Consider the following 27,853-nt stretch of genomic DNA (forward strand, 5'->3'; position numbering starts at 1 on the left):
TTCACCTCACAACTGCCAAGTAGCATTGCTACTACGCTATCCCACTTTTTGCACGCCCGCAATGGCCGATAAATAAGCTTCTGACCCCCCCCCCCCCGAAAAACTTCACTTTGGTAAATATATTAAATACTTTTTCTTCATTATGATCGTATTTTTGTAGCAGGCTTTCCTACATCTGTGGTGTTTTTCAACATATCACTTTTTGAATAAATAATGATCCAAACCGCACATGTAAAAAAAGGGGGGGGGAGTAATAAAAAAAAATTACAGAACAACTAAGTCCTAAAAAAGGAGACTTAAAATTGAATGAAATTTCTTTTACTAAAACCCAGAAATTATACAATTATTTAACATTGCACGAAATAAATACGAAAGCCAGAAAAGTGACAATTCCTGTACTATAACAATTGAGGCTGTAAAAAAAATCAGCAACTTCGTTACTCTGGTTCAAAAAGGATATCATCTTCTGACTGGACCTGCACCCCTACCCCAAAAATCAAAAGGCAGTTCAGCAAATATATTTTTGACAAGACACTCATCCCACCCTTCGAGGATCGAATCTACCAGCGCCTAGGCAAATAGCTCCAATTTGTTGTTAGTCTTTTATATTTTCATTAAGTGCGACCGTAATCACTGGAATCTGAAAAAATGGTCCCAAGGGGTTTTGGAAAGAGTTGTCACGTGTAGTTTTTGGAAAGAGTTGTCACGTGTAGTTCTAAAGACAAACCCAGAGTTTTATTCTGGATACTTTTTCAAAAAATCCTTAACGAAACAATAGAGCACATGCAAACTAAGTGTAGAGAACCGCGCCCATTTACCTCATAACTTTAATTCCCTCTCAGCCTTATCCCCAATAGAACAGTCAAGTTAGGATATTAATCAAAAAATCCTTACAGTAGTCAAAATAAAAGCAGTCATCATGAATATGTGACTGTGAAAAGGCGAACTATTTCATGTATTGGATAAAGGATTATAATGCCAGTACCTAGAGTGGATACAAGTGGCCCAGGAGCAAAACCCCCCAGAAAACAAAGTAAAAAAAGCAAGTAAGTAGTTTAATCTCTCATTTCGAGGACATTTACAGGTGTAGAAAGACCCAGTTATAGGATCTCCTATTGACAACATTCATACTTCTAAGAACCTTTTGAACTACGATGAAAAATCGTAGGCGTGTTAGGGAGCGCACATATTGACTTGATAAAGCTGTTTTCCCCGATTCGACCATCTGGGGGGCTGAAGGGAGAGGAAAAATTAGAAAAATTTAGGTATTTTTAACTACGAGTGGGTGATCGGATCTAAATGAATTTTGATATTTAGAAGGACCTCGTGACTCAGAGCTCTTATTTCAAATCCCGACCGGCATTAAGCCTCTGATTTTCCTTTTAAATCAATCTATTGATTCTTAGAATTTTGCTAGAGCTCATACCATATGAGCTCTTGGCTCTTCTGACCTCGTCACAAGTGCCATATGAGCTCTTAACTCTTGTTTTTTTTTTTAAATCTTTTTTGCATTCTCTTGTTTTCAAAAGTGTTCTACAAAAAGTTTGTACTTCTTTTAAAGCCCCCAGAAAACAAAGTAAAAAAAGCGAGTAACTAGTTTTATTTCTCATTTCAAAGACATTCCCAGGTGTAGACAGACCCAGTTATAGGATCTCCTATTGACAACATTCATACTCCTAAGAACCCCTTTTCTCCCTTTATGTCATAAGAAGTTAGAACTAGTCTAAAAACTTCGAAGTCTATACTTCTTTGAACAATAAAAAGTGCTTGATTATTAAGGCTGAAAATGAGTTCAAAGATAGTTATGACTGAAATGATGACTGTAGTAGCTGCTTTGTACTAAAAACAACTGGCACAAAGAACTCGCGGATCTTACGCGCCTGGTGCCAACAAAAACAATGTTATTTCATCCCTCGAAAATAATCCTCTCTGTTCAATCCTGAAATTCTATTTTGACTATATTCATAGTGGCCCTAATTTTTTTTACTGCGATAGAGGAATAAATCAAGCAACCTACAAGGAGCCTCGAGAATTTATACAACTCTGATCTGGAAAATCTCCTGAAAGATTCTAAAAGTATAAACAATGTAAAGTAATGAAGTGTGAACCAAGCATAGGAAAAATATTCTTAAAACCAAATGGTCAAAGTTAAACCTGTACATTCTTATTGATAAAAAGAAGTTTTTAGACAATCTTGCAGAGCAAAAACCATGGAGTATTTGACTATAATTGTCAGTTCTTTTTTTTTTTTTAATATAGGTCACCAGGAATATGGTCCAAACATTATCTCCAAATATAATGGAAGGAGGAGCAGTCTCACAGAATCGTCACTTATACATTATTCCCATTACACAGGGTGCATCTGACGTTTTCATACTTCTCAGATAGCAACCAAAAACTGCTTGCTAAGCAGTTTTCATAGGGAGGTTCAGCAGGGTTATTTATGTTCACTCCAATTTAGGTCCTCCTGGTCTACCATGCCCAGCTGATACTCCCTTTGTGAACAGCTCAGCATAAAGTTTTGGCAGTCATCCAAGAAGGCTGAAAACGTAATGTATAAGAGTTGACCGTGAAAGCAAAAATATATTACTACAACTACTAACAACTGTTTGTTTCAAGGTCTTTTCTCTCGAGTAGTGGCAACAGTTGAGGTAAAACTTGCCAAGAAACTGATATAACTCTGTGCTGTGTTGGCATCAAGAAGGCTTTGCTCCAACAGGTTGTTAGTAGTACAATATATGGTGATTATAAGTCTGAAAGTGAATTAGGACACAATGAGACTTACTTAATGCCCTTATCACTGCCCAGTTACAAAAACCCAGATTAGAAATAAAGGTGATTCAATATTGGCATACCCTTCAACAGATTTTCAATTAAAATGTTAATTATGTTAACCATTATTGAATCTTTTCAAATCCATTTTCTGTTGTGATATTATTCCTCAAAGAAAAAAATATTATGCTTCTTATTATCTCAAATATGATGCAACAGACGTATAGACTAATACAGGTCTGATACTTGGGACAGTGTGTTAATCAGAGGATTTTCCCAGGGAGGAGGGATTAAAAGAAAAAAAAAGATTTTCATACTTATTATATACTGATGTACAGGCATGTAAAAGAAATATTCATGTACATGTCCAACAGCTCTTGTCATTTTCCTCTCCCCTTTTGCAAATATGTGAACATATATATGTGAACATGCATCAGTGAAATATTATTTATAACTTCATTATTTACAATTATTTATGTTGTATTATAATTATTTATACAGTATTATATATCATATTATTAAATATTTATAATTATTTATAGATAACATTATTTATAATTTATAATGTTATATAACTTCAAAATAAGTTGTGGTTAACTGAGTCATATGAAAAAAAAATTCTTTGCTAAGAGCCTAGTTAACACTTCTTTTTAGTGTCTTTTAACAATGCTGCTTTAAATCATGTAAAGCACAAGCAAAAAACCAGGACATTTAGCCTTTAAAAATGTTGCTGTATTTATAATCACCAAATTATTCCTGGTCATTATTTGGAGGGCGGTATAACTAAAAACAATGAGACAATCATAAATCAAAACAAATACAAACAATTATTCCAACAATATTACTATCATTTAATAAGTGCAAAAAAAGGTAAAGAGTACAGCTTTAGACTTTACAGTCCCTACCAGGGGTGCTGATCTCTGTTTCTTGACCCTTCAGCCAGGAAGTGCAATGGGGGGGGGGGGGGGGGCAACCATCCTGTGCTTTCACACACCCTTCCTGTTTAGAGGTAGGTCGACTCTGGCTGAGCTTATCACGCCACTGACCCCTGTCCCGAACTAAATAGTTGGGTACACTAGGATTCGAACCCTCGCCCTCTCAGGAAGTGCAAGAAACCATACATAAAATATACTAATCTGCAAAAGGGATTGAGGAGGGGGAGGGAGGAATTAGCTACAAAATTTTTAAATAGTGCCTGATTTTCTGGTGTTTTGATCTGTTTTTGTATATTTCATATTGATGAAATGTGCATTGTAATTGTAATTTGTGTTATATTCTTAGATTCTACAGTTTTTCCTCACCAACATCCTAAAAAATGAGACAATAAAATTGCAGAGTTGTTCCAGCTGAAGTTTTTTACATGAAGAAAGGATGAGGAGGCTGCCAGGGTCCTACAATTATGTAAATAAAGATCTTTGGTTCAAAACAAGATGTACTTTCTCAAGTAAAGATACTATAACAAAAAAAAACGCAATTCCTAGAAGTTGTTTCCACTCCTCCTAGACTCCTCCACTCCTTGTTTCCACTAGAAATAGCTGCAGCTTGAACATATCTAAAGTTTTTACAGTGTAATTCACCAAAATAGCAGAGAAATTGTGAAGTCTGTAGACAAAAAAAAATTGCCTATATTCTTCTTGGGATTCTAACATAATAAGAGCACTTACAACCCACACTAAAAAAGACAATAAAACAAAAATTACAGTCCCTTATTGCTATATGTAGTCTTCTTTTTTTCTTTTTTTTTATAGGTTTTAAGAATTGTTTCATATAAGCAAAAAGGTAAAAAAAAAATTGATTTTAATTTGGATATTTTTCAAAGCCATTCCTTGAAAAAAAAACTTGCCTCTTTTCTTCTTGGGGATTCTAACATAATAAGAGCACTTACCACCTACATTAAAAAAGACAATAAAACAGAAAATACAGTCTCTTATTGCTATATGTAATCTTTTTTATGGGTTTTAAGAATTGTTTCATATAAGCATAAATATTATTAGAATTGTCACGAAGAAAATAGCAAGACAAAAGCAAACAATTTCAACAGCAAACAGCTATTGATAATCAGGGGCAAATCTCCAACATTTTATTGGGGGGGGGGGGGGCAAGAGGGGTCCATAGCTGCATATTTAATGGGTGTGGGATATATAATATTTTTTCGCCACATTATTTGGGCCCCCCTAAACGTTGTTCACCCCCCTCCCAACGATGCCCCTGTTGATTATCACTCTTCAATAAAACAGAAAATGAAACTAAAAATCCTTTAAAAAGAAATTAAAAAGGCTAGAAACAAATAAAATAAATACTGAAATACATACATGCAAAAAAATAAATAAAACAGACTGACAATTAAATGGAATATAAACAGGTACATAGCCAGCAGAGAAGCCCCACTGAAAGTTTAAGGAATCTGTGGCAGCTACACTAAAAACTAACCCTAAGAAGCTTCAGAGGTATGCATCTTTGCTAGTCCTGGAAGGTATTCTGCAATTCATTTTATAAAGGATGGATAAAAAAAATCTGTGACACAGGAGATAGCTAATATACTAAATAAGCAGTTCATCTCAGCATTAACAGATAATGACACGTTTCCCAATCCTCCACAGATTGACATCCTGAAAAGTATGCTGACATTGATATTGCAACAGTAGATGAAGACTCAACTATGGGAGATCAGCCCAAGTAAATCAGCAGGACCAGATGGAGCTCTCCTGACTTTCAAATGAAACATACACGGTACTATCTTATCCTCCTTCCCAAACTATTGAAAAGTCCCTAAATACAAAATCTAGCCTTCAAGATTGGAAAAATACTTACATCACACCTGTTCATAAAAGGAGTAGCAGGTATTAAGCCAGCTATCACCAACCAATTAGTCTCACCTTAGGAGTAGAGACATTTCTTGAAGGTACAGTAAACTAAGCTATTGTAAAACACCTAAGAGTGAATAAGTTATTATAATCTAGTCAAACAAGACTTCCTTCCCAGTCAATCAGTTGAAAAAAACTTGATTGATATATATGAGCATGTCAGAAAAATTATGGTCATTGGATATCCAGATGATATGATATTATATTTACCAAAAACATGTCACAAAAGATTAAGTTATAAGCTCCACACAACAGGCTTTCATTATGAAGCTACAAATTGGAAAGTCCAATTTCTTTCTGACAGGAAAAAGCTGGTAAAAATATTGAGGACAATGGATCAATTTGTTTCTTGGAGTTAGCAGATGTAGAAGGCAAGGTTTTGGATCCAATGCTATTTACCACCAGTATCAATGATGCATCTTTGGCCATAAGGCATAAAATTTGCTTATATATGATTGTTTCCAAAATAATAAGTCTGACTAATGAACCCCAAAAGTACCAAAGACATACAATCAGATCTCAGTGTGGACAAAAACTTAGCAACTAGAACTTAATATCCAGAGATGCAAGGTTATCCACTTTGGAGCAAAACTTAGCAACTAGAACTAGATTTGAAACTAGATAGAACTAGAATAGTAGAATAGAAGTAGAATAGTAGAATAGTAGAATAGAACTAGAATACTAAAATAGAACTAGATTGAAAGGAAGACTAAAACTTAGCAACTAGATGCAAGGTGATACACTTTGGAGCAAATAAGACTCAGAGCCAGTACTTCATGAAATCCAATGATGATTCTAAACAACCAATCACTGTAAGATCTGGGAGTCTAGACTGATGGCAAGCTCAAGTTCAGTTTAGACAAGCAGTCTTCAGTAGCTTCAACCAACCAAATTCTTGGTGTAATAAAGAGAAATGGTGTACAGTAAATATTCAACAGAGATTACTAAGTTCTTAAAGGACATGATTGAACCAAAAGTAGAATTTGATGTGTACTGCTGGACCAGGTAAAAAGTTTAAGCAATTAACTTTAGAATACATGCAGCAGCAAGCAATGAAATGCAAAACAGGTTTTCAATACCAGTAAAACAGGTAAGGCAGGTAAAACAGGTTCAACTTGCCTCTCAAATACCAACATCAGCAATGGGGTATGTGCCATACACACATAAAATTATTTACAACCCTGATATTAACCCAGATTTGTTCCAAATAAACAGTTCCTCAAGAACAAGGGGCCAACCCTTGAAGCTTTATTGGAAATGTGCTAATTCTAGACTGCCACCCAATTTCTTTTCCAACTACTGTGATTGGCCAATTAAGCTCCCTTAGCCAGAACATAACCATATCCCACTAGTGTTGAAACCTTTGAATCAACTGTTGACATAGATTGGTCAAGCAAGCCAGGGTATACAGTTCAGGATATACCCAATAAGCCAAGTCAACATCATCACTGACCAGCATCTGTAAGATTGGTTCTAATTGCAGGCAAGTACAATTTAAGGCATCTTCTACTAAGCAAAGCAATTGAAAAACTGCTAAATTTAACCATAATTACCAAAAAAGTGCAAAAAGAATACAAGCCAACAGAATCATTTAAAAATGTGTGTCTGCCTTAACTAGTGGAAAAATTAATGTCAACACCATTTGTTGGATACAGAGTTAACCATAATTAACCAAATTTAACCATAATTACCAAAGTGCAAAAAGAATACAAGCCAACAGAATCATTTAAAAATGTGTGTCTGCCTTAACTAGTGGAAAAATTAATGTCAACACCATTTGTTGGATACAATTTCCAATTGTACAATTGGCCAATTTCCAGCAGTCATCTGAGAGCCAAAACTGTAGTCCTGAGTCAGTAATGGTCAATAAACAATTTCAGCAATAGAAGACAACTGCTTAAGCTTAGTCAGCACAGATAGGAGAGGGCTAAAGTGGTCACTACCCTCTACAGGAGGCAGCATAGCCATGGGTTTGTACAATTTCATAAGGTTGGTGCAAATTGGATAAAGAGTAGCATTGCCTTTGGTAGTTGGGACCTTTACAATTGTTTTAAATTAAAAGCATTATAGTTAGATTCAGGTTTTTAGTTCATTTGCATCACTCATCAGGAAAATTCCTGCAGTTGGCTATTTTGATAGAACAAAGCAAGGATTTGCATGTAATTTTTCAATAAAATTTGTTTTGTCAGTGAATCTCTGATTAGGAGAGTAAGAAAAACAAAATAGCAAAATTAAATTGAAAGGAAGACTCATTGAACTTTTCATTGAAGCAGTAAGACTATTCATTAGCCCTAGAATTTAAAACTCAATTCCAGAGACTTGAGTAGATTTTAAGCTGTATCATTCCTTCTATTAAACATAAAAAATATTCAAATAAATTCTTTAAAACCCTTTAAATCAGGATTTAGCCAAGTTTTGATGCTTAGAACACTTTCTTTGGGCCTTGTGTGTGTTGTAGATCTATTTCTGCAAGTTCCATTTTAATAAAACAAAGTTGTACAAGCTCATCAAAGCTTAGTGCCCTTTAGAGAGGGAAGGGGTGGAAGTAGATGCTTTAAAAGGCCTTTGTGATCCACAATTTGGTAAAATTCCAGACAAGGGCTTTTGTCTATCTTGGAAAATGGTGGATTTAAAGGAATAAACTCTCAGGAATAAATCTACAGCCTCAATGATACAGGAGTTATTTGAAGTCTCTTGCAAAACTACTGCAAACTCACTGTTATGGAGTTATTCTGGCCCAAATATCCTCTATTAAACACATAGAATTGTAATCATTTCCATTTTCATTGATCAGATATTTGAAATCACAAATCTGTAATAGTTTAGAAACAAATTTGGGCTATATTTTGGCACATCAGGGGAATGGGGGTAAAGCATAGCATATATTAAATATGTAAACTAACCATTGCTATATTTAATATATACTATGCTTTACCCCCCCACCCCCCCACCTAATGTACAAATATATAATAACTCTATAATGGTGAATTTGCAGTAATTTTGCAAGAGAGAAAAGATGTTCAAAAAGCCAAAAGGCATCTATTAACAATAGTTTCATGACTCAAAACAATTGTTCAGGTAATACCAACATTGACCCACCATTGCAATTAGATAGGACAAAACAGTAGGCCCTACAACCAAACAGTCAAACAATTGAAACATCTAACTGGGGGAGGGGCATGTAAAGTAAAACAACACATCTAATTGTTTTCATATACTAAAGTAGTATCCAGGATTAAGTAGTGTTTCCTTGAGGAGAGCTGAACCACTAAATGTACATAGCCTAGGCCTACTTTGGGCTGAGCATCTATTTCCAAAAGTAGTCTATCATTCACCTTCCAACTCAGCAACTTTTCCAAATAGCAATATCTGCATTCACAATAGTAATTTATGACTAATTAAATAAATGTACTATAGGATGACAAATGTCTAAAATACTCGACACTCACACTGTTGTATTTTAGTCTAGACCTGCCTGCTTAGTGGCTTGAAGTACTTACCTCAAAAAGATCCACAAGGCTTCCAACACCAGTATAGTTCTTATTTTTCTTTTCATGAGGGAGCTTTTGATTAGGAGGTTTAAAAGGTATAGGGTCCCTAGGAGCAAATAAAGCTATTAAATTAGGGGGCAGAAACTGCGTCATTTTCAAACCCGGTATCCTTTTTTCTTCTAAATTGATGAAAGTGATGTTCACAAAATTTTCTGAAACCACAGTGGGAAAAGCTTTGACTCTACCACAAGTTGAGAGAAGATCCGGCGAGGACTTTCAGAAATGCTGCGCCAGTCAAAATAAATGGGCGTTTCCCTGCCGCAAATTCTTTAAAGAAAAATATTCTAGTATGTGTTTGAAATTTATAAGTCATTTGTCAAAATAACTTTGAAGTAGTTTTTTGTCAAAACGAGCGTAAAATTTGTTCTCAGGAATCAAAAGAAATATCGGACCAAGAATATCCACTGTACATCCATTGAATCCAAATACATCTATTGGTCTACATGGCACAATTACAACTACTGCTGAAGGGATGTCTTCCGTTGTGTTATATAAGCTACTAAAGCATTATGTGTCAGTTCAAAAATAAAAAAAAATTGTTAGCCCTCACGCCTTAGTCTGAGAAAAATAGCAATAGGGCCAAAAGTCTTCCTCAATCGTATTTCAAAATAATATTTGCTCACATTTCGGAGTCAAGATAATCCACATTTCAGCTTCAATTACCAAGCTTAATTTTGAAAGTTCGTAGACGAATACAACAATAAACAAGTTTTATGGGTTGTAAGAAGATATTCTTTATTCAGGAAAAAGAGCATTCCAAAAGACAACGCTTTTTGTTGAAGGGGCGACAAATTATTTTTGAAAAAGAATTGTCAGATGGTAATGCATTTTAATAAGGGGGAGGTGAAGGAACATGAGTGTTTGTTGTCTTTTCTCAGAACTTTCATAAAACTGGCTTTGGAGTTTTTTTCCCGGGAGGGGTAGTATTTAATCAAATATGCAATGCTCCATATCAATGCATTCTATTTACATCTGAGCTCTCCCAGGCCGCTTTTAGGAGCTAATGACTACTTTTAGGATTTTTTAGTATTTATCTTTATTATCCCAGGTCCCTTTTGGAAGCCAATCACCACTTTTAGGTTTTTCGTAGATTTTTCTTCATTCTTCCAAGCCCCTTTAGGAGCCAAAGACCACTTTTAGGTTTTTCGCAGATTTTCTTTCATTCAGTCGTAACAAATTAATCTTTTTTTAACCATAGGAATGGTCAAGTGGCCCAATAAGCATAATGTATATATTCATGTCAAGATTAAAAGGTTGAGTTGTTTGAGGATCCAAGGTAAATTGTTGTTCAATTGCATAAGAGGCATATGAGATAATACTACTACTACTACTACTACTAATAACTCACTGCAGCACCAAGCCGCCTGAGGCCAACACAGCTACGCACGCTCCTCCTCCAACCTAATCTATTTAAAGCCTCCCTCTTTACACCCTCCCAGGAAGTTCCCATTTCCTTTAAATCCTTATTTATGACATCCTCCCAACCCAGACAAGGACGACCTGCTTTCCGTGTAGCCCCAGACGGTTGGCCAAAAAGGACAATCTTCGGTAATCTGTCATCCTTCATCCGTAGAACGTGGCCTAGCCATCTCAACCTTTCTTTCATTATAGCCCCAGAAAGCGGGATTGAACCACACTTTTCGTACAACCTACTGTTTGAAATACGGTCAGTCAGCCGGGTGTATTATGAGATAATACATTGTATTGAATTGAATTTATTTGTGACCTGTTCTAAACAAAATAACAAATGGAGTATAAAAGAAGAAAAAAAGAAAAAAAGAAAAGAGAAAGACGGAAAATGACAAATAAGATAAAATTAAAATTAATAAAGTAAGCAAACAAGCCCAATAATTAACTGAATGACACAGTATACATAACAAGGCTTATCGTTGACGTTTCGTTTGCGGTACTTGTTTTACGGGGATAGCTTGCTAGGCCAACGTCCAACCGGTTTCTTTGGCTCGGATTGGGACAGGGACGCCAGTCCCTGACTGTTGGGCCGGAACCCAACAGGTCTACCCAACATCCAGAGGCCGTTGTCCGAATCTGGATCTTCCGCCCTATTCCGCAGTTATTCTCCGGGAGAGGATCCTCCCACGGTGGCATCCTGCAGTACCATACAATTTAATCAAATGCTGGAAGACGGTTTGCAGCTTACGAGACTTTCCCACACGTCGGTGGGCCCTGCTAAGTGTGCTTCAGAAGGACCGTCTTCCTCCTCCACCTGTATTTATGGCCCCGCGGAAGGGTACCCCAGCTTCAATATATGGAACCCCAGGGACTTGGTCCCCCTTTGGTCTGCGCCTCCTTTTATGGAAGGTGTCCCACTTATCTGTAGGACCTTTTCCTATCCGCCACCTGGGGGCGCGCTGAAAGTCCTGGAGAGGGCCTCCCCCGATGAGAGAGTGACTCAGTAGGTACGCATGAGGGAAGATTGGAGGCTACTCACCGACGCTCTGTGTACCTCCGGAGGCACTGGAGGAGCTAAGTCTAAAGACATATAACAAACAAAACAATAAAAAAAAAGCGCAATACATTTACTGTTTTAGAAAAGAACACCATGGGTGTCCATTGATTCTATTATTGTAAGCTTCAATGCTTACGAGTGCGTAATAGTGTGATAAGCTATCCATAACTTGAGAAACTTAAGCTACCATAGGTTCCTTAATTTATTACGACGTAATAGTGTGATAAGTTGTCCATAACTTGTGAAACTTAAGTTACAATAGGTCCCTTAATTTATTTTTTAATTTATTATTATGTAAATGTTTGATAAGTTATCCATAAATTAAGCAACTTAAGCTACCATAGGTCTTTTAATTTATTTTATACGCGCCAACGTGATAGCAGTTCAACTCATATTAGTCTTTTTTTCCCTCACATCTTCAATAGCTGCGTAATTTTTTTGATTCACAAAGGGTTTGACGTTGGCTATGTAGGCCATTCATATTTGTTTACGTAAGGTTGTAAAGAATGTAACCTCATTTCTGATCGTTCGAATATTTTCAGGTGACAATTAAGGACCGTTTCACATTCTTACGTTCAATAAAGCAATACTTTGGAATGGTAAAGTGAAGCTGCTTTAATTCACGTGATCGGAGAAAAACTTTTCTTCTAATACATAGACAATCAGTATTTATTTAAACAAAAATGGGGTTTTATATATTTGTTAAAGTTACATGTAAAAATGTTTTATTAGCATTTCTTCATTCCTGATAATAGTGACCAAATAAAGGAGGAAAGGCTAACCTAAACTAATCCGTTAGTATTGGGTTTATCTTGACGTGCCCAATGATGTAGCTGCTTAAGTATTTACTCTCCTTAGTCTAAATCAAGGACGTGATCAAGGATGGGGGTAGGGTTTCCGGCCCGGTGTCTCAGAAGTCCAACGATATTTTAAATTTCTCGTTATTTGTTACATTTTTTGCGTAATTTGTCTGTGTCTCACTTCTTTTAAATGACTCATCATCATTCCTAAGAAGTGTGTACCCTCCAAAACCCATTACTGTTCGTGTGCTTAATCTGAATGATTTGGTTTTTCAAAAAACAGTTAAAACTATTCAAAAGCTTTCAAGTTTCGATAAATAATATGTCGAATTATCTAACTTCATATAAACCTTTGAATTGGATAACCTCCGCTACCCAAGAAAAAATCTGTAACACCAGAACTACTAGGGGACATATTTTTATAAGCCCAGCTAGATCAACGAATGCCACATTAGAACCATGATTTCACTGGCCCGCCATCGGATTTCTTCACAAGCCATTAAAAAGTTATATATTGAGATTATATCCCTTTTTGAGTAAAAGTTGCTTCTGTAGTGTGAAAAATTGATATAGAATATTTTCACATTAAGATAGATAAGGGGCTTGACTAAATAAAAGGACGGTTGGATCTTTTCTCTCCCTAAATGAGTGTTCCTAAAATTGTATTTTTGCTATATCGAACTTGTTTTGTCTCAAGGCGGGGGGATTGGATCTAAAATTCAGGGATAATTTTGCTGAGGGATGGTTCAAATATTTGCGGTCAGAGGGAGGGGAACAATTTTTATTCTATCATGATGTGACAGTATAGTTACTGTTGACCTTGCAACGCCTTTGGTATAAGGTTTTTTGGTGTAAACTTTATATACCGTTAACAAAAGTATAAACTTTATATATTCTGCCACAATAAGTTAGCTGCAACAATCTCGGTCCCTCTCTTCAGGATGATTCCCCTCTTCAGGTCCAGTGATGCATTATTGAAAAGGAAAGTTCACCCCTAGAATAAGCTACGGTTCTTTTTTTTCCCGTCTTCTGATACGCTCTGCTACTAGTACTTATGCAAGCCATCATTCTTCTGTATTGGTGTTTGTTCTATGTAATTTATAATAATTAGTAAGGACTTCATTGTGTTTACTTTTCTTATTCGTAACTCAATGAAGCTTTCACTTTTGACGTATTTATCTTTCTATGGTTTTTCCCCTGTCGGAGTCAATCTGAAAACTTGATATTTCTATTGATGGAACAAGATAAATTTAAGAGGTTGCCCACTCTCCACCACTTTTATATCTTTGTGCCAACAGTTTTTCCATAACGCGTTGAACACTTTTAACACTCTTCGTCTTTGCACACCATGTCGTGGCACGCTTCAACCACGTATAACACGTGTTGTAAAGGATTTCTCAAAACACCTAGGGAGGCATGAACGCAACTATGTAATTTTTTTTAACTGATGGAGTATGAGGAACTTCACTGCTGGAATGGTAATTTTGTTCTGCTGGAATGGTAATAAAATTTTTGCTATATCTACCGTGTTTTGTCTCATGGTGGGGGGATTGAATTGAAACATCAGGGGGAATTTTGCTGAGGGGCGGTTGAACTATCATAATGAGCTGATTCTTTTGATATATCTATAGATGTCGAATGGTCACGTGCTATCTGAAACGCTTATGGACGACTAGGCAATGATATCGTGCAACGATAACAGCAATGATACCGTGTGCTCCGATGTAAACATAGCGTATTTATATATCCTGGAAGGTGCTCACTGCCTTTAATTCCATCCATTCGTCCCATTTTAAAAACTACTGAACTCTTTGGCTACATATGAGGTCACTTATCTTACTGCTTCTGAAGTTAGCAGGTGTAACTTATTCGACAACTACTCATGACCGTTTCAAGTATTAATCCTCCTTACCTCTTACATTACTTACGTCTCGTGAAGCGATAAGAGTAAGTAATCTGGCTTGTCGGATAAGGTATATTGGTATGCTTAACCACACTCTCTCTTTACTTAGGCAGCGCTATTGCGCTGCTTATGACAGAATGTAATTTGGGTATTTAAATGACGTTCCTAGCTAACAATTACGGGTGTAGGTGTTTCCCCCCAGAAAATACCCCACCTCACTAAAAAAACCATCCCCTTGGAAAATTACCCAAAGCGCAATAATCCCTCTGGGTATTTCCGGATGTTCTAATGAAAGAAAATTAAAAATTCTACTCACAGTGTTGCCTATAATAAAGAGCCAAAAAGGATTCAATGTATTAATATTTTTTTTTAGAGGCACTTTATATGTTTAATACATTTTTTATGTGAATGCGTCGAATTGAATGAATGGAGGCGAGAGATGTATGGGAAAGAAAAATTGAATGAGATATGGATGGTAGATAGAATGAAAGAGACAAATTTCCTGAGTATTAAAAGGATAGCAAGATTTGTAAGGATTGCAGCAGCACATCGGGAGCGTTTTCTTTAAATAGTATTAATTAATTTATTTTAGTTAATTTGTTGTTTGTTTTTTGTTATGTAAATTTCCTATGGCCCACGGGCTTTTTCTGGAATAAATTATTATTATTATTATTATTGAAGGGGCGGTCGTATAAACTTCGGAAGGGCTCATTCGATTGCAAATTAAAACTAAGAATTAATAAAAAATTAAAAGCTCTATTCCTTGTTTAAGCGTCAAAAGCGATGCAAGGGCAACACGACACTCAACAAAGAGTAACATTAAACACCAAAATGAGCAGAATTTATTTCGTATAGGACGGAGCTTCCCCACCTCCATCTCAGTATCGTAGAAACGTTGAATGAATGAAGACCAACCAGTCCCTGCCCTAAAACTATCTTTAATATCTGTTTCTTTTGTTTCCCCTTAAGACATTTGCTCAACATTTTAAGGTACGTAGCTTGTACTTACTCTTTGGCTGCTCAACTTGCACGGAGGAGAATTTTTCATGGGGGAGAAATCACCTGAGGCATTTCCCGGTGAGGGAGGAATTCCGGGAAGGGATTTTTTTGTGTAAGTGGATATTTTCTAGTACCAGAGTGAGGGGGGGGGGGGTGTTAAAGCCGGCTCCCAACGATTAATTGCGTATATCTAGTGCAAATATTCGCAGATTGTAAACTATTATTTGAATTGACCCGATTGTTGCTATAAAATAATCCTTTTCCAAGGTTCACCAATAATTTCTCAGAGAAAAAAGAGGCGAGTTGCTGCTTGATGCTCCTCAAAAAATTGGCAATGATTATTTTAGATTTAGGAGAAATGCCCGGTCAATAGGAATATTGTCTCTTTGAAGGGTAATTAAGTAATTAAGCATATATTATAAAGCATTTAAGCGTATTCTTGCAGGCATGAGAGACAGGGTATTATGTATTTGACCGGTCTTCCAAAGACTTGTCTGTTGAACTACCATTATTTTGGTCAGTGCTTTGCATGATTGCAAATTAACACTTGTTCTAAAACGCACACACAAGACCATACTCAGGAGAGGAAGTAGAAGGTTTGAATCCCCCCCACTCCCACCCCCGGAATATTTTTTTTGACTCGTAAAAATATAATAAAAGTGCAAAAAAACCATTTTTGATTCGTTTTTTTTTTTATTAATTCGGTCCAATATTAAACAGGATACCTACTGCGTTTTAAGAAGACATTATAGCCAGTATGCTCTGTAAACCCACCCAAGCCCATCTTAATCTACTCTTTAATAAAAAACTTCGAGAGAGTTAAGGATAATAATTTCACTTTCCCAATTGATATAAACACAACTGAGATAAACAGATGTAACAATTGAATATGAATCTATAGGCTCATCGTCTTTACCATAACAATTGAATATGAATCTATAGGCTCATCGTCTTTACCACCTCCAAGACCTTTTCCTGCCAAAGAGGATCATACGTGCCGCAAGCGACTTAATTCAAGACCAATATATCCACTGCTATTTGAATAAGACACACACACACACACACACATACATGCATACATACATACACCCCCCCCCCCACATATATATATATATATATATATATATATATATATATATATATATATATATCTATATCTATATATATATATAAATAAGTTGTCTGTCTGTCTGTTTGTGGATCAGGTGACGTCATGTTTCTGTGTCGGCTGACGTCATGTTTTCGACTGACGAAATTACAGACCGGGACATCGGGACACAAATGACGACCGGGACACCGGCACATAGGGAATATAAATGACGACACTCAAAGAGAAAGCGACCTGGACAAAAGGAATGTTCGATTAGCAATCACCATCAACAAAGCACCGGGACACAAATGACGACCGGGACACAGGGAGTATAAATGACGACCAGGACATAAGTAAAAAAAAAAAACTAAAAAAACTAAAAAAAAGGTAAAAACTACAAAAAAACTAAAAAGAAAAAAAAACTAAAAACTAATAAAAAAACTAAAAAAGCTAAAAAACTAAAAAAAACTAAAAAAGAAAAAAAATAAAAAAGGAAAAAAATGAAAAATAAAGGAGAAAAACAAAACTAAAAAAACGAATGTATATACAGACCGGAACACCGGGATACAAATGACGACCGAGACACAAGGAATATAAATGACGACCGGGACACAGGGACACAACTACAACGGGGACGCCGGGGGGCACAGGGGGATATAAATGACGACCGGGACACCGGGACACAAGGATTATAAATGACGCCCGGGACACTCAAAGAGAAATCACAGACTGGGACACTGGGACACAAATGACGACCGGGACACAGGGACACAACTACAAAGGGGACGCCGGGGGCACAGGGGGATATATAAATGACGACAGCGACACGGAATGGTCGATTAGCAATCACCATCAACAAAGATCAAGGGCAATCCTTACAATCATGAGGTATAGATCTGAATACGGAAACCTAACAATCTATTTATATGCACTGACAATGGGACAGCAAAGAATGTTGTATATTCGCAAGTTTTACGTAGTTAAAAACATATATATATATATCTATCTATATTCACAGGTGGGACATAGGGACACAACTACAATGGCGCGTAACTAATATGGCGCGTAACGACTTACGCACGCGGGGGGGCTTGGGGGGGCGCGAAGCGCCCCCACCAACTAGGTGTTGGGGTGGCGCGAAGCGCCACCCCAACAGCTAGTATATATATATATATATATATATATATATATATATATATATATATATATATATATATAAATATATATATATATAAATATATATATATATATATATATATATATATATATATATATATATATATATATATAAATATATATATATATATATATATATATATATATATATATATATATATATATATATATATAATCCTTTGTCCATTATAAATAGTAAAATGCAATATTGTATGTGTGTTTCTTGATGAATAAATCTGATCTTATATTAAATCTTATCTATCATTTATTTTATGTAGACAGTCACGCTCATGCTGGTAAAGGCAAGGGGGCAAAAGCTGAATTTGCCCAAGGAAAAAACCCACCCGCGCCTCTACTGGTGCTGCGGCAAACTTGAACCTAAACATAAACCACAGGCAACTCTGAGCTAATATTTTCCAGAAATTCAAAGTTAAAATACATGTTTTTATTATTCAACTGCAATTAAAGTCCAAGATTCAAGTCAACTGATCTTGTAATTATGGTAACTATAACTAATAAACTTACAATTACAGATTTTATAGCATAGGATTTTCGCATGTCTTAAGTATTCCAAGGGAAATTCCTTGAATCTGTTTCCTGAAAGTCTTACCAGATACGCGATAGACTTTAACGAAAGTGTTTTGGAGTATGTGAGGTCAAGGTGTTATATAGTGATCGTGTAGTTAAATAACTGATTTAATATGCATAGTTTGAGTGGAATGGGGGGCACCCCCGGGGGTGCTTGGTTTAAAATGATGGGTATTGCAAATAAAGGAAATAAGCAAAAAAGGAGTCAGAGCAATCAAGGTCAAATTGGATTACCAGGTGACAAGTCGGAGTAAGTTTTTTGGACCTATTTTTCTATTCATTTTAAATTTTTTTTATGTCTGCATTCTTTGTTTCTTTCTCTTTTTTATGAGCTAAAGAAGAGGTATAGAGTCCCACCTTGCTACCTACCTTCGTTAAAATTTGATGTCCCAGTACTTTATTTATTCAATAAGAAAGTTCAAGTTCATTCAAACGATTAATTAAAGATTAGTAATAAATATTTTCAGATGTTGCATATTGTCGTAATATAATGGTATTCATTATTGGTAATCATTGCCAACCACCATTCCCTAAGCGATTGTCGATATCTAGATAGTTATTTCTTATAACTCAACATCAACCAAGCAATTATAAAAAAAATAATAAAAATGTGAGACCACAGACAGATCTTGCATTGGGGAACGGAGAAATCTAAAGACCCAATTATCCAGTAAACATTCAGACACAATTAGTGCAGCAATATCATGAGAGTTATACCACTATCCTTTAATCCCATTAAATTGACGATTATCCCATTGATTATCCTTTAATCCCATTAATGATATACCACTAATTTAATCCCATTAAATTAACGAGTGACGAGTCCTTATGCATTACCTCAAATTGACGAAAACGACATTTACCCTCCATACATTATGGATGAAAGGGCAGTATCCAACCATTAAAAAGACAAGCCAAGAGTCTTTTTGCACTTGCTTGACTGAAAGAAAACTGTGTTCTCATTTAACATTTATATCTTCTGGTATTCAAAGGATAAATAAAGATTCTTTCTGTATTAATTGAACTTGAAGGAAACTATTTGCTCATATAATTTTTGGGTTTAAAGGTTAGAACCCCCCCCCCCCCCCACCCAGAACTGGTAAAAGCAGGGAACAACCGGTTTAGTTGCCCTGGGTGCCATAGCTAAGGGGAGGGGGCTCCAAAGTCGAGCGTTGCCCATTTTGATAAATTTTTCACTTTGATTCAACTTTTATTGCTTGTATTTGAGTTGGAAGGGGTGGGACACTTTAATTAATTTTGCCCCCGGCACGATCAACCCTAGGAATGGCACTGCCTCTAATATTTAAAAAAAAGTGAGTGAAGAGCATTTTCATATTAAAGCGACATGAAGAGAGTTTTTTTGGATTATTATTTAGAGAGCTAATAATATATTATTAATAATAAATAGTAATAATAATAAATAATAATAATTATTATTTAGAGAGCTAATAATATATTATTATTTAGAGAATCAAATATTATTTGGACTATTATTTGGATTATTATTAGAAAGGATTTTTCAGGCTCTGCTAGAGTTTTATGCGTGGCTATTTATTCCTTTTATTAAGAAGAAAAAGAACATGATACAAACTTTCGAAAAACGATCCTAAGGTTAAGATATTCAATTTACGCTGATATTAGCCATTTTAAATAAATAGACTGTAAAAAAGATTGTATCTTTTAAGTATGTGTAAAATGGAACTGGTACACATATTGGCAAACGAGCAATGAACTGAATAAAAAACTGCTAAAGAACGCGTTATAACGCGTTCCGCATTTATTCCACGGAAGGTGGAATACTGATATTCTATACAATGAAAGTTGATCTGACATTACTGGCAAAGTAAAAAAAAGAATACATAGAGGCAGGGTTCAAAGATAAAAAAAATCTCTCTATTTTGTATGCATGCTTATATGAGATTTGTTTAACTATTTAGTATACTGATAATGACCATAATTGGGTTTATTCATAGAAAAAATGCATACACGGAGGCTATGGCTTGTAAGGGACTAAATACAATGCAGCACTAACAGAAATATTTCAAGTAAAGTAAGATGAGAGGAAAGGGAAAAGACAAAAACAGCAAAAACATGAAAAAACGATATCCCTACAATACTGTTTTTTTAAGTTATTTTTATTTTTATCTCCTTTTTGCCCTTCTTCTTTCTATAAACGATTTTTATCTCCCAAGTAATAAAATCAATGTTATCTTTTCTTCTACTTCCAAAATAGGTATACTTATGATCCGTGTCTTTTCGCTTTCAAAATATTAGTTCCAAAGCAGATTTTTTTTTCTCCAAACTAAAATTATTTTCCTTTTTTGTTACTGAATAATCCAAGTAAAGTAAGAAGAGAAGAAAGGGAAAACAAAAAAACAACAAAAAACATTAAAAAACGAAAGAAGCTTGACTAGCTCAGCCTCGGACATTAAAGCACACAAAAGTATACATACGAAATATCCACACGAATACGCTGCCTACCCCCTCCTCCAAATAAATCTTAGAAGGAAGCCACTCCCCCCAAATAAAATCATAGACGGCTGAAAAGAACAGATTAAATTCAGAAAATTTCAAACAATGCAATTCCAACAATTTCCGGAATTTTGGTAAAACGGTAAATGATCTTGTCTCACTCGGCAAGTCTTTCTAAGCTAAACAAGTTTAATACTAAGTTTGGATTTGGTAGTTATAATCAACGGTCTACGTATCAAAAGAGAGCATATAGTTTGTAGGAAAAAAAAGTTCGCTAACTAGAGTGAGCAAAATAATCCATAGAGACATACCTGAAAGTAATAGCTTTGATAAAAATCCGTTCCTCTTCACTTTAAAAAAATTAAGCCCTCTCTATGACATTAACAATAAAATGGTCATTTTTTCTTATGAATACTTTGAAGGCTATTTTAATAATTAAATTTTTTGACTTTTTAAATATAACACAGACGCATGCATGAATAAAAATACCAGAGGCTTTTGTGCAACTTCCACAAGCGGCATTTTCGTGGGCCCAGTATGTGTTGTTTTTACAACAACTTATAGCAGCTCCACCTACAGTCTTCTGCTACAAACGGAGAGAGAAAATGATTTTTTGACAATTAATAGCAATAAGAATATGAATAATCAGAATCTAAAACCACTATTAGTTTTAAGAACTGTCGATATCAATAAGTATTCTCTTTCGAACTCATTTTGGCGTCTAACGTCTCTTGTCAGAATTTCCGCATTAATTCTTTATCGCATAGCCAGTTGTTTACTGACATACGTTACCATGAAGGAGAACCATTCTTGACTTTAGCTTTTCCACGTCAGTGGTTTTGAACGACCTTTGGTTGTTAATAAAGCGACTTGTAGTAGTGTTACTGATTCACTAATAATAACAGGGAAAAGGAAAAGCACAACCAACTAGTTCCATACCCTACTTGCCATTGTTCTACTTGAATTTGGTTTCTTTTTTATTTATTTTTATAAAGATGCTCTGGAAATTTATTTTTACCCGGTAAATTCTTTGCCTTCTATTATATTGACATACTCCACAGTGCACTGTTCCCGATTTTTTTGGTTTCTCCATATTCCTCAAAAATAAATTTCAGTTCCCCGAAATTTTCCTGAGAGTTAATTCAACAAAAACTAACGATTTATATTTTTGCCAATCTTTATGTATTTACGACTGCTTTTCGGCGAAATTTTAGGAGCAATACTTTCTTTTGGGGAAGCTTAAAGAACTCAGGGGAAGTGGAAACGTTGCTTTAAACATTTCTGATCTATTTGAATTACTCTACAATAGCCCTGCTCTATATTCAACCTTTGCGGAGCATTTATAACAAACTAACTTCTTATCAAATAGTTGCTTATTAAATTCCGTGAATTAGCTTATGAATTAGTTTAGTGAATTAGTTCACGTCCGTGAATTTTTTTTTTCAACTTGCCAACTCTTCCTTGCAGAGCCTCCAGGGACCATAACTGGAACCTTAACGTTTTTTTTTAGTTCCAGTTGACGGTTCAAACGGTTCGTGGTAACGAACTGTAAGTAAAGAGAGCTGCGGCTCAATAGTAACCTGAACTGTAATAAGCAGAGTTTTGATAATAATAGATGCATCAAAATAAGGGAATTTTGATACTTATTCAAGACATAAAAAATTCATGAAATTTAGTGATACCCATCGAAAGTTAAGAGCCTGAGAAAGTTTGCCTAATTTTCGTAAAAAGGGGGAACACCCCTGAGAAATCAAGTGATCATAATGAAAATCATACCATGAAAAAACCAGAGAATTGTACTGTAGAAGTTTCAAGCTCTTATAGCCTATACAAAAAATGCGAAACTTTTGCCAGAAGCAAGATGGATGTATGTTTTTTTTTCGTTTTTCCCAGAAATGATCATATCAAGCCAGTGATCCTAAGAGATCAGGAGAGGGCTCTTTGATCTCAAACCAGAAGTGCTAGCGTCCTTTTTAAGTGACTAAAAATATCGGAGGGCAGCTAGTCCCTTCCCCTTTTTCTTCCAATTAAAATTTTGAGATAGCCATTTTCTTCAGCATGGTTGAAAGATCTAATAACTATGACTTTGAGGATGACTTGACCCCCACAGCTCCCGGGGGAAGGGCTGAAAGTTATGAACTGTGCCTATTGTTTAGACATAGTATTGGCTATTGAGAAGTAGGAAGATATTTCAGATGGGGGAGGATTTTCTGGTGGGGGTGCTTACGTGAGAGGATCTTTCCATGGAGGAGTTTTTGTGGAGGAATGAAACTTTCCGTGGGGGGGATTTCCCAGCATTAATTAAAAAACTATCAGAAATTAAATAAAAAAGATTTTTCAACTTAAAGTAAGGAGCAACATTAAAACTTAAAATGAACAGAAATTATTACGTATATGAGAGGGTTGTTCCCTTTTTGGTACTTTGCTCTTTACACTGAAGTGTTTTTGCTTGTAAAAAGCTTATTATTCAGATTAAATGGCCCTGGTGAATCAGGAGTCATTCTTAAATAATTAGAACAAAAAGTCAAACTTTAGCGTAAAGAGCAAGGTACAGAGGGGGGGGGGCAACTCCTTAAATTACGCAATTGTTTCGGTTCGTTTTAAGTTTTAATGTTGCTCCTTACTTTCAGTTGATTTTTTTTATTTAATAAGAGTAAAAAATTGATGCTAATGTCGACAAGACAAAAAATAACAACAAAGCAAAACATATCAGCACCATCTAGTGTTTGGTAACACATAGCATTATTTCGAACCTTCTAATCGTTTTTCTGTCAGGAACCAGCAACATAAAAGAAACAAAAACAACACGTATCAATGCCCTCTATTGTTTGGCGAAAAACGCATTATTTGAAGCCTTGTAATGCTTATTCTGCCTAGAACTGGGATCAGACACTTATAAAAAAACATAATTTTACCAATTCAGTTAACTAAATTAATTATTCTAATTATTACACTGAAAACAATGTCAAGAGTCGCCTAACGCTAGATGACGGTGATAGCTTTTTGGTTGACACAAGCGCCAGTTTCCACGCTTACAAGTTATCCATACTTTTTTACCGTGTGTTTCACCTTTGGGAAGCAATACCTTGGTCATTTTGGGTGTGGGTACAAGCAAGATTTTTTTTTAAATTATACTAATATTGTACTTTATTATAATGATATAAGATTTGCTTTTCTACCCTAAAAGATTCGCCCGTAAATCTAAAACTAAATAACTTGAAAAAAACAAGCATATTATAAAGCTTTAAAAAACAGTTTTAAAAAACAGAGTTATTTGCTAATACACAAAAAAATAAAAGATAAATTTTATTGGCAACAAAAGCATTTTTAACATTTAAACGTTTTATTGGATACCATTCACCTGTTCATATATTCCAACTATAGCTGAACTTTCTTAATAATCTTTCAAATTTCGTGATATTCAATTTTTTTTGGTTAGTATTGATGTGTATTCTTTACTTTTAAATTTGGATAGTCTTATCATTTACTAGCATAGTCTTATCAAGCGCTTAAAAAAGAAGCAAAACATGCCTGCCTTAGGAATCACCGTTCGCGAGGAGGAACTTTTTTGCGTTATGTACTGCCATGTAAGTCCAGAGTTTGAGAAACAAAATAACAGTTATAGAGCTTAAACAGCTGGACTTTAGATTTTATATTTTTGTATATTTAAGGCTCAACAGTAAATTTCTATTGTTGCTGGCACACACATTTCTATTGTTGCTATTGGAGTAGTAACCACGGCTGTTATCAGATTGGCGCAGCGATGGTGCTGCACCAGTTATTGGATGGAAAAACCTCGCCGGTGCCAAATGTTGTAATGGAATGCCTCGCGGTTACCACTACTGTACCATAAATATAGAGTAGGTTAGTACCCTTTCACGGTATACCCTACTTCATGGTATGGTAACGTGATCGAACGATCAAATGGGCCAAATTATAGGCGAAGTGTGCACCCGACCTGGGTCACCACTAATTTCTCTAACTATCTCTTAGGACAGGCCCCCTTAAACGGGCCCCCTTTCTAAATATTAGTGACGGTATTTCTTGCGAACTCCCACCCTGCCCGGGTTCCTGAAAAACTGATCTCACACGGCTGTAGAAAATAGCTTACTTCTACAAAACTTTTACAAAGGTCACTTGACAAAACAAACATATATATCAAACAGTTCGTGGTAATGAACTGTAATAAGGAGCGACCCGGCTCAATAGTAACCAAAACTCTAAAAAAACAGAATTTTGATACCAATAGTTACATAAAAAGAATTGCATTTTAATGCTGATTTCAAATATATAAGTTTCATCAAGTTTAATCCTACCCATCAGAAGTTACGAGCCTGAGAAAATTTGCCCTATTTTAGAAAATAGGGGGAAACACCCCCTAAAAGTCATAGAATCTTAACGAAAATCACACCATCAGATTTAGCGTATCAGACAACCCTACTGTACAAGTTCCGAGCTCCTATCTACAAAAATGCGGAATTTTGCATTTTTTGCCAGAATAAATATCACGGATGCGTGTTTATTTGTTTGTTTGTTTGTTTTTTCTTTTATCCAGGGGTGATCGTATCGACCCAGTGGTCCTAGAATTCGAGAGGGCTCATTAGAACGGAAATGAAAAGTTCTAGTGTCCTTTTTAAGTAACCAAAAAATTGGAGGGCACCTAGGCCCCCTCCCACGCTCATTGTTTGCCAAAAGTTGTCGGATCAAAATTCTGACAATGCCCCACTCTTTACGCTAAAGTTTGACTCTTTCTCTTAGCTCTACCTCTTAAAACAGTAAAAACCTTTAGCGTAAAGAGCGGGGCGTTGAAGAGGAAAAGCCCCTTTCATATACGGAGTAATTCCATATAAGGAAGTATGCGCATATTGCCTTTTCGTCAGTTGTACATCCCCCTCATCATGCCCTGAATGTTTCCACTTAATATTCTTAAGCCATTCATAAAATTAAAAATCTTCATTTCGATCTGAATGTTTCTATTTCTCATAATATCAGAAAAAAACGTTATAACCGAGATTACCGAAAAAAATGAATTTAATTCAAAGAAGATGCCTCAGTATACTGACATAATGCAGTATTGAACTAGCTCTCAAAGGGATTACACCTGTATGAACTTTTGAATTGTTTGAACTTGATTCCTTAGCCATGAATTAATTCAGTGACTGCAGAAATTGTGCCATCTGATACTTGAATTTATCACACAATCAGATTTTTGGCGTTTTGAATTGAGAAAATTAGATACGATAGCCAGGTGTGGTGTGTAGAGGAAATTGGATATTTATTTATTTATTTATTTTCTTTATTTCCCTCAAAAAATGAGGCGCATTAATTACAATTTTTAGTGTAGAGAAGGATTAGCAGTTGGGCCGACCTCGCACAGTTTGGACTGATTGTTCACTTGGATACATTAGTGAGGCTCGGCCCTCACGGAAAGATAAGTTTATTTCACTTTATAATCTTTCATTTACTAGGCATGAATCCTGCGAACATTAAAATCGGTGATTTATTCCTAGCCAAATTTGTGGGCTATCCTCTCTGGCCAATTCGAATCCTAGAGGTAATGACGACGAATACCGGAGACTGCAAATTTGCTGTTTTTTGATATGGCAAAAAACACGTTTTTTTGCTACGGCGAAAAATGGGGCTGTTCCCTCTTCAACGCCCTGCTCTTTGCACTAGAGTTTGGCTCTTTCTCTCAACTCTAATTTTTAAAACAGTAAAAACTTTAGCGTAAAGAGCAGGGCGTTGAAGAGGGAACAGTCCCTTTCATATACGGGGTAATTTCTGTTCGTTTTAAGTTTTAATGTCGCTCCTTACTTTCAGTTAAAAAAACTTGTTTTTTTTATTTAATCACTCTAAAAAATCAGACTTCCTAAAAGGGGTCTGAAAAAGAAAAGAAACTGGGGTGAAACCCCGGCAGTTGCTGTCCCAGACAGTTTGTGTGTGTTTTGTACAAGTTCAATTGAAAATGATCGGTCAAATTCTAAATTCATTGAAAACGTTCATAGTTGAAAACTGTATTTCATTTCAAGAACCTTGAAAAAAGAGATTTTGCCACGGAAATGCGCCAATTTCTGCTACTTTGTGCTACAAAAAAGGAATTTGGTCCAATATTAGTAATACAACATCAACAGCAGCAACAACATCATACAACATCAGCAATTTGGCCGAAGTGATGTCAAGCAAAAACTTTGATATATCAGAGCTTTTGAAAATGGCTTACCAGATTCAAGGCAAGATTCAAAGGCAACACTGCGAGGTTTCAGTCCCTAACTGCACGCATAATTTTAAATTTTTTGTAGGGATAAGGGGTACCAGAAACCTCAAAAAGGGTAACTGAAGTCTGAAAAATTTCAAAAATGGAGAGAGGTTCTTCAAGTGAACATGGAATAGCTTTATAGCCCCTTTATTTGGAAGAATGTATCAAACAGTTCGTGGTAACGAACTGTAGTAAGGAGCGACCCGGCTCAATAGTAAACAAAACTCTAAAAAACGGAATTTTGATGCTAAAATATACATCAAAAGAATTAGATTTTTATGCTGATTTTAAATATATAAGTTTCATCAAATTTAGTCTTTGTCATCAAAAGTTACGAGCCTGAAAAAATTTACCTTATTTTAGAAAATAGGGAAAAACACCCCCTAAAAGTCACAGAATCTTAACGAAAATCACACCATCGAATTCGGCGTATCAGAGAACCCTATAGGAAAATTTTCAAGCTCCTATCTACAAAAATGTGGAATTTCGTATTTTTTGCCAGAAGACAAATCACGGGTGCGTGTTTATTTGTTTTTTTTTTTCCAGGGGTCATCGTATCGACCAAGTGGTCCTAGAATGTCCAAAGAGGGCTCATTCTAACGGAAATGAAAAGTTATAGTGCCCTTTTTAAGTGACCAAAAAATTGGAGGGCACCTAGGCCCCCTCCCACGCTCATTTTTTCTCCAAAGTCGACAGATCAAAATTTTGAGATAGCCATTTTGTTCCGCATAGTCAAAAACCCTGATAACTATGTCTTTGTGAATGACTTACTCCCCCACAGTCCCTGGGGGAGGGGCTGCAAGTTACAAACTTCGACCAGTGTTTACATATAATAATGGTTATTGGGAAGTGTACAGTCGTTTTCAGAGGATTTTTTTTGGTTTTGAGGGTAGGGTTGAGGGGAGGGGGATATGT

At 35.7% G+C, this 27,853-nt stretch overlaps 2 protein-coding genes across 2 annotated transcripts in view; one reads left to right on the forward strand and one right to left on the reverse strand.

Annotated features, from left to right (window-relative positions):
• Positions 1-9,357, reverse strand: part of LOC136038930 (U1 small nuclear ribonucleoprotein 70 kDa-like) — a 73,287-nt gene extending 63,930 nt beyond the window's left edge. Inside the window, exon 1 of the mRNA XM_065722437.1 lies at positions 9,137-9,357. Within this exon, the coding sequence (XP_065578509.1) occupies positions 9,137-9,280 (144 nt within the window). The 5' untranslated portion in view covers positions 9,281-9,357. The remainder of the gene's footprint in view (positions 1-9,136) is intronic.
• Positions 9,358-18,253: 8,896 nt separating this feature from the next.
• The window catches only part of LOC136038932 (potassium voltage-gated channel protein Shaker-like), a 299,836-nt gene continuing 290,236 nt past the window's right edge, over positions 18,254-27,853 (forward strand). Inside the window, exon 1 of the mRNA XM_065722439.1 lies at positions 18,254-18,460. Within this exon, the coding sequence (XP_065578511.1) occupies positions 18,324-18,460 (137 nt within the window). The 5' untranslated portion in view covers positions 18,254-18,323. The remainder of the gene's footprint in view (positions 18,461-27,853) is intronic.

Source organism: Artemia franciscana, chromosome 18 (genome assembly GCF_032884065.1).
Source record: "Artemia franciscana chromosome 18, ASM3288406v1, whole genome shotgun sequence".
Classification (NCBI taxonomy): Eukaryota; Metazoa; Arthropoda; class Branchiopoda; order Anostraca; family Artemiidae; genus Artemia; species Artemia franciscana.